The sequence below is a fragment of the Natator depressus genome, chromosome 12, assembly GCF_965152275.1.
Source record: "Natator depressus isolate rNatDep1 chromosome 12, rNatDep2.hap1, whole genome shotgun sequence".
Taxonomy (NCBI): domain Eukaryota; kingdom Metazoa; phylum Chordata; order Testudines; family Cheloniidae; genus Natator; species Natator depressus.
Genome location: NC_134245.1, coordinates 25831355 through 25843676, shown reverse-complemented (window position 1 = coordinate 25843676; position 12322 = coordinate 25831355). Strand labels below are relative to the sequence as shown.

The following is a 12322-nucleotide window of genomic DNA, read 5'->3' as shown; positions in this document are numbered from 1 at the left end:
AATGTTTTTACATGAAATACAGAATGCTACTGCCACTACTTAGCACTGATCTAATACTTTTGTCTTCCAAGTTTTTTGTTTTTAATTATTAGGAGTGTGGGAGGGAGGGGGAGGTCCCAGCCAAGCCAACCAGCACTTCTGACAAGAAAACCAAGGGCCCCAAATTGGCACTAGGGAGGAGGACATTAATGAAACCCAACAACCACAATACAAGGTTGATAAACACTATTATCCTCATTTTCCAGATGGAAAACTGAAGCAGAGCCACTTGCCCCAGGCCACAAAGAGGAGTCAATGTTAGGATATGTTTACATTGGCGCTCGAGTAGGCATATCTGTGTTAGCTTTGATTGAGCTAGCACGCTAAGAATGGCAATGTAGCCATAGCAGGGCACAGGCATTGGGACGGGCTAGTTGCCTGAGTACATACGTAGCGTTTCACACAGGATTGTACTCGGAGCAGCTAACCCATTCTGACACCCAGGCTGTTGGGACATTATTGCAACTTTCCGCTCACTAGCTTGATTAGAACTAGTGTAAGTATGTTGACCCGAGCTGGAAATTATACCTCCTGGTCCAGTGTAGACATACTCTTAGAGCCGCATCTTCTGCTCTCTTTTCCTGTCTGAATTTAGTTGAAACTCACTTCTAATGTGTCTATTTGTTTAGATACAGAAAATGCTTTAATTTCTCACTTCCTTATATGTTAAAAATCAGCAAATTAACCCCCACCCCAAAAAAGCCCCTAAAAAGGAAAAGGGATAGGAGTGTGAGGGGGAGGGGGAGGTCCCAGCCAAGCCAACCAGCACTTCTGACAAGAAAACCAAGGGCTCCAAATTGGCACTCGGGAGGAGGAGCATTCTGAAAACAATGATGACTTGATAGAATCTTGGTTTTACAACTCTCAGCAATGATTTACTTCCAGATGTGCCTGGTTTACGTCAGAGAGCACACAAACCACAGAGATGGGGTAGAATTATTAGTAACCCTGCTGGTTTACTAAACACTAAAACAAAGTTAACATTCCTCTCAACGATTTAAAATAATATTAGAATAATGTAATCATCATCATTCTGTAAGGGCAACTTTTAAACCACAGACCAAATAAATACATTCATGGATTGAAACAGCGCTCTGGGATTGGCTGCAACTCACTTTTTGATGCAGGATTCCTTCCCATCTCCTACTGATTACCATTGTGATTATGTGTAGCTATCTCGGTTATAAGAAAAGGAGTACTTGTGGCACCTTAGAGACTAACCAGTACTCCTTTTCTTTTTGCGAATACAGACTAACACGGCTGCTACTCTGAAACGTAGCTCGGTTATAGTATCCCTCTGAACTATAGGCTTGTGAGAAGGAAGGAGATTGATAGATTACTCTCCCAGTAGGTTTAACCATAGTTCTGAGCGTTCTCTGGTAATAACAATTACACTTAGCACTTACATTTTCAATACACTTCATGCTTTTTAACTATAACTCTCACTGCACCCTTCTGAGGTAAGTGAATTGTGTAATCCCCATTTTAGGGATGAGGAAACTGAGACATGGGAGAAAGTGACAAGACTACATAGCAACTAGAAGTTAGTGTCAGAGGATTAGAACTCAGGTGTTCCTGGCCTTGTGCTCAGTACCCTCTCCTTTGGTACAGAGATACAAGGAGATTCTTCTGTGTAATTTCCATCTTGGCTATGAGCCAAGTGCTGTCCAGATATGTGTGTGATTTCAGCTACCCCATTAACTCCAGTGATATGCTAATCTGATGGTGGAATTTGGTCCGGTATCCCTGTTATCAAGATTAGAATTTACCCCTTAAATTTTGTGCTTCAGGGGCCTGATCAAAGCCCATTAAAATTCATGGGAATCTTTCTGCTGACTTCAGTGGGCTCTGGATCAGGCCCCTGGATCGTGACTTGTGGTTTACGCCTATAGAGCATTCTGGGCAGGGTCAGCATTTTGTGTTTCAGATTTTAGGGTCTTTGTGGCTGAATACCACAAAGAAATTTGTAGATTCAAGAGCTGCTTTTTCTGAATCATTCTCATTACATTGTTCCTGACTGTTGGGTTCTCAGTCCTCCTGCTGTTCTAGAGGAGACCCTCAGAGCAACTCAAACCTTCAGATAAGACAAGTGAGATGTCTGCTGCAGTCTAAAGGCCAGAATTTGCAGCTCATGACAGTGAAATACTGGCTCAAGCCAGGGATGGTGCAAGGTTCTCCATGCAGTTCAGCACAGGCATCTCAAACCTAACTTGCCACATCCCCTGCTATTTCAGTCCTGGCTATCTCCTGAGCTAGGACTCCCACCTGTGATATTAGAGGGTGTATTTGTCTACCAGGTATTCAGCTGATACTGCCAAACTCTAGTATTTATGACCCAGACACTGCAATTTGGACAAAGAACTATTTGAACTTTTCCTATATTGCTTATGACCTCTCGCCTCTGTGCTATACAAAGTCATATGCTAAAAATGAAGCTCTGTGCCACTGAGCCCCTAGTTTTTACATATTATGTTTAACATTATGCCACTAACTTTTTTCAAGAGCTTAACTCTCCTTATAAGTGTCACACAGCAAGAAAAAAGGTAAGGCTTTAGCTGACTTCACTGAAAGGATATTATCACTTATACTGCTGTCTATTGAAGAGTATCAGCACTTTCGGTGATGACACTGAAAAGCCAAGCTTTTACCCTTTCACTGACGTCAATGGAAAGGTAAGACTGGTTTACACAGATATAAACCAATAAGGATGTACTGCATTATATAATTACTAAAAGTTAATCTCCTTTGTTGTTTTTTTTATTAGTGACTCATATGGTCCCAGCACAGAACCCTCATTGCCTTTTTATGGCTTTGATTGTTCCTTCTTGAAAGTGGAAGAGAAATGGATACATGATAATATAGAAGGGCTCAATCATACAGTCCTTACCAGGCAAAATTCCCACTGAAGTCAAGGAGTGCAGGGTTAGATTTCTAATGACAATCTCTTTTCCTAGGGGTGACGGCCAAATGACTAATTCTGATGCTTGTTATTTAACAAGTACAATGACTTAATTATTTACTCAGTCTGTAGTTGATCACTTACTATTTTAATTCAAGCCAAAATTGCCAGATTAAAGTGAATAGAAAAACTGAAACTTAATTCCCAGGAGTTTAGAGATTTTTTTTATGAGAAAGGAAATAGTTTAACTCCAAAGTTTTAGAAAGTTGTGTATTATTGTCTTTTCCCCACCTTTCTCCTGTAACTTTATACTGCATTCTGCTGGCTCTCTACAAAAGAGCAGAGTAAAAGGAATATCTGTCATAGGAATGAGGAGTTTGCTATAACCCTGCTCACAGCCTTGTTTGTTTTTCTTCAAATTTTCTATTGAGACTGCCACTGGTAGGAGCGCTAGTGGTCACTGGTGTTCATGAGCAGCATGTCATGTAGACCTTGAGCAGGGTTAGACAATACCATGCTTAAAACATCAGCAGTTGTGTAGAACTAGTGCTCCCACAATTGGTACCAGTGGTATTTTAGCAGTGGGATATTTTAGCAAAGAATTCCTCCCAGAAGTGTTGACAGGGCCATTGTGAGCAGAGATCGCGCTAACTCCTTTTTCCTATTGCAGATGTTCTTTTTAGCGTAGTGCCCATTAACTCGGCTCTTTTTGTGGATCCTCAGAAGAATGAAGTATCAAGTTAGAAGAAGAAAGAAGACAAAAAGATAAGTTTCAAAGTGCCTCCTTTTTGGATACTGATCGTGGAACATTAGGCATCCCATGAGCCTTTTAAAATACAAGGCAGATGGACAATCCTTTCTAGGGGTCTTGTCTTCACTGATAAAAAATGCATTTTATTTTTTACCTCCGGGTAACTAATGTGTGTAAGCTATCCTGAGGTAAAAACACAGTGAAGACAAGGCACTTTGATTTTATCACGAGGTAAACTACATACGGTCAACCCCAGGTGAGGATATAGTGCTGACCTCACCTAGCTTAATTTATCGTAAAACTCAATTGGCTTGTATTCACTGTGTTTTTACCTCAGGATAACTCACATGCATTAGATACCACAAGGTAAAAAATGCACCTCTTTTTTAGCAATTAGACATGGCCTAGGTCTGACAGTCGGGCACCTTTCACAAACACTATATATGCTTAAAAAAAATTCAGAACAAAAGCCCCTTGGATTTAATGTTCGGAGGTAGAGCTGGGCTGCTTCTACAGTCTCAGTAACCCCTATCCTCATTAAACCATAAACCAGAGACGGGTGAGACTGCCTTCTAAGATACGTTCATACACTGTGGGTAGAATCTGGAATGTCATTTAGAGCTGGTCAGGTTCATCCATGTTCAGACAATTCAGTGCTAATGACATTTACCTTATCATATGGTGCCACAAGACAAAGGAAAACTACACCATAAGTAACTGTAAAAAGAAAAGGAGTACTTGTGGCACCTTAGAGACTAACCAATTTATTTGAGCATAAGCTTTCGTGAGCTACAGCTGTAGCTCACGAAAGCTTATGCTCAAATAAATTGGTTAGTCTCTAAGGTGCCACAAGTACTCCTTTTCTTTTTGCGAATACAGACTAACACGGCTGTTACTCTGAAATAAGTAACTGTAGTGACTACAGAGAGTGCTAAGTAGTAACTAAATAATAGTATTTTAAATTAAAACAGTTCTGTTATCAATATGGTGGTGTTATCAATCTGGTACTGTTGTCACAGCAAGAGACCAGCTTCTTAACATTTTTCAGGAGAGCCAGTCTCAAGGCGCAGAACAGGACGTGAATGGGCAGATTCTGTTCTTAGTTGGTTCCACCGGAGTAAATGCAGAATAACTCTACTAAAGTCATTAGGATTACTCTACATTTACTTTGGAGGAACTGAGATCAGAATCTGGCACAGAGGTTTTAATTCAGAAGTGACACTAAGCTGCTGTAATTTACACCTTATTCCTGAGCATCTGAGTAAAACCAGCTAAGACGCAGGGTTTTTCTATAGGGAGATCTAGTGCATGGCACGCCCACATGTAAATCTATAGTGAACTAGATTGCTATACTCTAATTGGCTGTGTGGATCCTGGTACCACACACTAAAAGTTCTATAGTGCATTTTGACATACTGCTGTCACTTCCGAACTTTTAGTGTGTGGGTAGCAGGATCCGCATGGCTAGTTAGTGTACGGCAAGCTAGTTCTCTGTAACTTTTCACTCTGGCTGGCCGTGCACGAAGTCTCTGTGTAGACAAGCCCTCACTTTTTACACTCTCACTCACTTACAAGTAGGTAACCTACACCCAGTTACATATCGCCTCTAATTTTGGCCCACTAAGTCTAAGGGAATCTACATTAGCGTACTTGACTGGTTGGAGGAAAGGGGTGTAGAAGGAATAGGAGGTGGTAAAAAGGAGTATATTAAAATAGCAGGGCAGCCTACTGATCTGAGGAAATTTAAACGTAGAGGGCCCACCCCTGTAGTTCTTACACACACACACGCTCCCATGGATTTCAGTGACTGTGTTCTAGACTAAAAGCACATAGTACCTTTTCAAGCCAGATGCTGGCTGTGCCATTTTGTGGATTGCTTAGAATTTTGAAAGTTTCATCTTCATTTCCCAATTCCACGGAAAAGTTTACGAACTTGAACTTCATCTCTTCATCTGCGTCTGTTGCTGTAATAGTTGTTATTAATGTACCTACTTCTGTATCCTCAGGAAAACTGAATGGCCCATACTGCATTTAAAAAGATGAAAGAGAAATCAGAAGTTCTATTTCTTATTGTGTTACTGTTTTACACCTTCCCTCAGGTTACTTTTAGATGCAGTAGAAGAAAAGAAGTTGGTATAAGACACGATGATTGCACCAGTAGTTATAAGTATAGGATGATTATTGGACAGTCTCTATTTATTTAATCTAGGATTGGTTTAACTAGGATATGGTTTACCCATATTATTTGCATTATTCCTATTATGATAGTGTCTAGAAGTCCTATTGTGCTATGAACTGTATAGCCATGTAAAGGAAATTATCCATGCCACAGTGATCTTACCTATGAACATACCAAGTAGTTATAAAGGAAATGGAGGGGATGAGGGGAGGAGGAGGAGATTACAGTAATATAAATATGTTGTTGCATAGACAAGCTATGTGCACAATTTGTAGGTAGCCAGTTTTTATATAAACGGTAAATAAGCATGGTAGTATCTTAAGTCCATAGAAACTCTCCATTTTTCATTTTTTTTTTTTACTGTGACAGGTCTTTGACTCTCTAGCACATGTAAATGCATTTGTTATTGTAACCTTAGACATAGTAAATTAACATTTGTGATGAAGTGCCAGGTCTCATACATAGACATTAAGGGAAGGATTTTCAAAAACACTTATTAATTTAAATCTGCTCTCACTGAAGTCAATGAGAGTTTTATCATTGACTTAAGTGGGAGCATAGTTAGGCCAACACTGAGCATGTTTGAAAATCCTACCCTTAACCTTTATTATATCTATCTACATATGGAAGTGATTAAGCTGCAGGGCTATTTGCATTATATTCAGTGCACCAGGGTGCCATGCTGTAAGATGTCAGCACTCCTTTGACAGCTAGCTATCAGAACAAAGTTTCCAACTCTGCTGTGTTAATCTTTGAATTCTGTCCCCACTGAGATCGAACATTGCACCTTCTATAATAAGAGTGACAACATCTTAACAGGGCTGATATCAATCAAGAGCACTTGGAATTTCTTCTGTGTTTTGTGCTGTGTTTATTTTACCCTTAAGCAACCCAGGGAAACACTGAAATTACAAGCAAAATCTGCTGTCATTCTTTTTGAAGTAGTACGCAGTTCATCAGGACCGTTTGTGTGAAGCAAGCGAGCCTTTGCTTTTATAAAATAATGTTGCCATCAGTAAATAGGATGTTGTCAAAGCTGCTACAGTCAGTCAAAACCCTGACCTGCCGTTAAAAGTTTCATGAGTCGCTTTTCAGTCTTTTAACAATTCTTTGTGTCTTTATACACCCAATTCAGTGTTGCTAACGCTCATGATTTTATTGAGAGTCTTGCGATATCTGGTGGTCTTCTTATAGCCCAGCTCCTAGAGACAGGTGATTAGGTGACAATCTCAACCTTTATTTAAAAAAATATGAAGAGTAAGTTTTTTGCCCTTGTGTATGTGGAGAAAAGCTTAAAACTGCGACCTGAGTGTCACCTCTACAAGTTCAAAAATTAGAAAGGGAAAAAAAGAGCCGCATATTTATTTTTTCTAAATTTTGTGGGGGGTTTTAAGATAATCTCATGATTTGCAGGGCCAGACTCATGGATTTTGAACATCTGCTGCTGTCAGTACTGTAACTCTCTGTGCACGGAACTACCCCTACATGAAAACACCCTGGGGTTTAGAGGTGTTCCCTTAGTTATGACTTCTGCGATGAGTAGGGAGGATAACAGTAGCTCGAACTGGAAAATACAGACGTGTACATACCAACACAAGACATTATAATACCTAGACTACACTTTTATCTTTCTTGCTTGGACTGTTGAATCTAATGTGCTCTGGATTCCCTTCATCAATAGAACTGAGGGGAGAATACAGCATGTGTCTTTACAGTGCTGTAATATCCATCACTTTGTGGATATCTTTAAGACCATACCATATCTTCCCAGTCACTGATCTACACATGTTGTAAATCACTCGCATGCTGTGTAAGAGGGTTACCTTTGTCTGTGAGAATACAGGAGGGCTGTCATTTACATCCACAACTTTAATCAAGACTGTACAAGTGCTGCTGAGACCTGGAAACAAACACAGAGGATTTTTTTCAGATTTCTTGACCAAAGTAAATATTTGGTGCAGAAGCAGCTATTCTGTAATGGAAGGATGTCTGGGATGCCTGGTATAAAGTCAGCAATATTGTGCTTTTGAGAGGAGATGATAATCTGTTTCTATTCAGGGCCTGATCTGAATCTGAAGACTACGGAAGCCAGGAGAGCAAAGTCTGGGTGCTGTGTGTAGACATCATAAATGGGAGTTGAAATAGCAGTTCCTTAATTCCAAAATTGTCTGTATTTCAATGTGTGTGCACACAAATATAAAAAAAATTATCTAACACATACAACGCACTGATCCACTTTAAAAATTATCTTTCGCTCCCTCTCTTCTGTTCCCCAGCCATTCCAGTATGAAACCCTGCCTCCCCTTCAGTTGCACTGTATGTCTCTAGTGCATGTGATCACTCACAAGAGTTCAGGTACTATTTTTTTCTCCAGGGGTTGCAATGTGTTTAACACTATAATCTGCATGTGTGAGGGAGCATGATACATTGGTTAGCAGATGAGACTGAGCCCAGATTCTCAGATGGTTTAAATCAACAGAGCTCCAGTCACTTCACTGGGGTTACACCAATTTACAGTAGCTGAAAATCTGGCTCTTGAATTCTAGTTCTGGCACTGCCACCTTGTACAAAGTGTTAATAATACTCATTTCTTTCCCAGGGAGGCAAGAGGTTAATTTCACTGGAGAGAGACAGAAACTTTACAATCCAGCCTGAATAAAGTGCAGCTGTGCCTGGAACGGAACTAAGACTCTGACAGACACAGACTTACCTATGCTTGGCTCCTGGAGAAGGTCAACTGTGCCAGCCCTTTTATTGGTTTATCTTATTGTTCCCTTCCTTACAGCTCAGCTGCACAGACTGGCCCATTGCAGGGGTAGCCCTCAGGCTCCTCTCACTACTTCTGCCTGCCCACTCCCAACCCATCTCTGCAGCCTAGCAGCAGCTGCTTTTCCTCCCATCCCTTCATGCAGTCTGGCAATGCCAGTACCCAGTGTAGGGACGAACAGGTGCTTCTTATTTTTTGCGCAGGTGTACTACCAGACTCATAAGTGGCCTTTAGTATTTGTAAAGTGCCTTGAGATCCTCCAGTGAAATGTTACAGAAAGGCAAGTGTTGCAGTCGCTAAGCTGCACCGCATGACTTAAACTAGCAGGTTTAGTGGTGCTGTGTCACTGGGTGATCGCTAAATAATCATCTCAAGTCACGATAGTGGGCCATATAACAAATTTGTATCCAGAATGTGAATGCCACAGCTACTGTCTGACTAAATATTTACATGTAGGAGACCTACTATACTGAACAGTTTCCCCAAAAAGGCAGTCGTTTTTGGATTTATTGAATTTCTAGTCCTGGAAAGTGATGCATGTTGTGACAATTTCATGCCAACTGCAATTTGATCGATGTATTTAACTGAGGGAGTGTTTGTTTTAGGTGAGGTGTGTTTTTTTTACATTAGGCACTGCAACAGGTTAGTAACAAATCACTGATCAGACCCCATGATCCTTCAGAAAACATACCCCCTTCAGTCCCAGCAAGATCTGCTGCGAGAACAAGGAGGTGATAGTACTTTGCAGCATTGGTCTTCAGTTCAGAATCCTGTAAAGTTATAACTCCAGTGTCTTTCCCAATATGAAATAAAAAGCCTTCTGACGCTTGAGGCTCTTGGCTCAATATCTCATAAGCAATTTTAGCATTGTTGGTCTTTGGGTCATCAGCATCTTCTGCTTTTACTGTGATAATCTCACTCCCTGCATGCAGAGAAACATAACCAGTGAATAAAGGAACTATAAACACAGCAATTAAAAAAATGACTTTTTAAAGCAGTGATTTATTTGTCATTTCAACTCTTCAGTTAGCATAAGAGATGAGCCTAAGTTGCAACATTTAGAACCAGATCCAAACTTTTCCCAAGATCAGTGTGTTTTGATCTGCAGTTTGGAGCAATTTCTTCTTAATATACAGGATTCAGTGAATATGTTGGCACATGATATCTTCACAGGAATACAACCAAAACAAGAAACTAGACAAAAGGGGCTTTTTTGAACATGCCCATTTTAGGTAATATTACTGTAGGCAGGTACCATTTTCGGTAATATAGTTGCCAAATTTTCCCATAATTAAATTACAAAGGTTTTCATTTCCCTTTTACTAGTCGTATTGGTTTATGTTTAATTTTTATGTTTTAAGGTGAATACAAGATTCACAAAGTGTTTAGTTTGCCATAATCCACTTCTTGATGCTGCTCACATAATGGTTTAAGGGAACAAGCACTCCCCTTTGAATGCAAGGGGACTGAGTTAAAATGCTCTCCTTGCATTTTATTTTAGGTCAGACTAGAGGATCCTATTGGCCCTAATGGCTTTAAAAATCTGTGACCCTCCGAATTATACCCCCTGCCTCTTGTGCAGGCAATACTCTCACTGAAGTTTTGCCTTGTAAGGACTGCATGACTGGGCATGGGGTAGAGAATGGTCATATTATCAGTATTGCTTCTACCCACATGTTGGCCACCATAAGCATTTTGCTTCCTGTGATGCCACAGATAGACAACTCTCACCTTTGGCTGTGTTCTCCTCAAGTTCTACCTGATAAATCTCCTGGGAGAATACTGGCCCATTGTCGTTCTCATCCATCACTGTTAGCAGGAGCTCTAGTGGCTCATTATACAGCATTCCATCCTTGTTCTCAGCAAAAATCTGAATCTCATACTGACAATGTTTAAATGAATTCATAGAAAATTTATAATTAGCATAAGATTTAGTCAACTTTATTCATTTAATAGAAGTTAACATTTATATTTGCCCTTTTGGAAAAAGTCCTACTGAGTGCAATGGGGATGGAACCAATGTGCTTCTGTAAAAATTATATGGGAGTTCTATAGAAATTACTCTAAAAGTCTATAGAATTCAATAGAGAATGAGATGCTTTCTTTAAGTATTTTTAAGCCATCCTATAGACTATCATAGCATGGCTATAATTCTGTGTGAAATTATATAGACTGGTTACCATTCTCTGTTACACTGTACAGAATTTTTCTATGAGACTTCTTATGGATTACATACGGCCTAATTTTGCACTACTTAATCTGGTAAATCTCCTATTGAAACCAATGGGAATTCTGCTGAAGAGAGGAGTGTAGGACTGGACCCGTAATATTTAAAATTCTCTCCCCTTTCCAGTGCTACAGATTGTCCCTCCAGCTGGGGGAAATGATCCATATGAAATTAATTCTTATGAAACTCTGTGCTGCATGTGAACCATGACAGTGGATACTATAAACAGCTAAATTACCAGCACAGTCTCACTTGGAAACTAAGCTTTACCAAAACATGTTAATCTTGGGTCATCTCTGGAACATGAGACTTTGTCCCATGAGCTAATCGTTTCTGAACTAGCATGCCTCTGAAAGACAGAGCCAAAATTTCATTCTATTTATAAACTATACAGACAAGTATTGATCAAGGTTCAAATTACAGTATGATAAAGGGTTTTTTTGTAACAGGTCTTTAGACCCTCACGTTATTGGACATGGTGGTCTCCGCTTTATATGTTCCAGGGATAAGAATCTAGAGTTTAAAGGTAAAACTTGTATCACTGATGGTAGAAAATCAACTTTAGAAACCCAGATGCCAGCTTGCAGGCTTTCCAACAGTATGGAAGGTCCAGGCCTCCTGCTATAAATACTAGGGCCATATGTTCCCTTAATACAGAAAAATGAGCAGACTCTGTTCTGAATAATCCCCTTGGCAAAGTGTGACATGTGGCATTGTGGTCAGGACACTGCCTCCTATCAACATGGAGACCAAAACTGTGCAGCCAATAGGGTCCAAATCCTTGAGTCCAGCCATGCTCCACTTGGCTCAGGATCCACACTCAGTGCCACCTCATTATGCCCCAGGTGACTGCTGGGAGCAAATTCAGAAGGGACCTCAAAGGCCAATTACAGCCAGGGATTTCTTGAGAATAGTAGTGCTCCATCCAGGCCACCCTTGCCTCAGGAATGCCCCCAAACAGCCATCTATACTGTCTATCCCACCTGGGGACTCTTTGCAACACAGCTTAGGCCAAAATCTGGCTCTGTTCTTGTCAGTTGGCCAAAGCCTGAGGCCCTTACTCAAACCTCATTCAGGTAAATGCCTGTTGACAGTTATGACATTCACCAGAACCATGACTGAATACAATCTGGCTGAAGATCTTAAGATTTAGCCCACTGGGAACAACTACATGAACAAGCAGAGGTCAGAGTGATAGTGGCATACAAAGATAGACCATATTAATGCAGTCCATTGTATCTGGATGAAAGAAAAACTAAATACTATCTTACGTATATTTGGGAGTTTGCTGAAGGTTGAGTGTAAAGATGTGAGAGGTGCACTGGTATAAATGATAGCAAAGTCTATCACTAATAAGAGAGGAAAGCTAGCCTAGGGGATAGGGAACCGGGCTAGGTTTAACTCCTGGCTCAACCACAGACTTCCTATATGAACTTGGACAAGTCACTTAATCTAGCCCA

At 40.4% G+C, this 12322-nt stretch overlaps 1 protein-coding gene across 2 annotated transcripts in view; it reads right to left on the bottom strand.

Annotated features, from left to right (window-relative positions):
• Positions 1–12322, bottom strand: part of CDH16 (cadherin 16) — a 64149-nt gene that overhangs the window by 19764 nt on the left and 32063 nt on the right. For both annotated transcript variants that reach the window (XM_074968781.1, XM_074968782.1), the window contains 4 exons: positions 10367–10517; positions 9327–9557; positions 7692–7768; positions 5526–5714 (listed from right to left, as the gene is read on the bottom strand). In XM_074968781.1, the coding sequence (XP_074824882.1) occupies positions 5526–5714; positions 7692–7768; positions 9327–9557; positions 10367–10517 (648 nt within the window). The remainder of the gene's footprint in view (positions 1–5525; positions 5715–7691; positions 7769–9326; positions 9558–10366; positions 10518–12322) is intronic.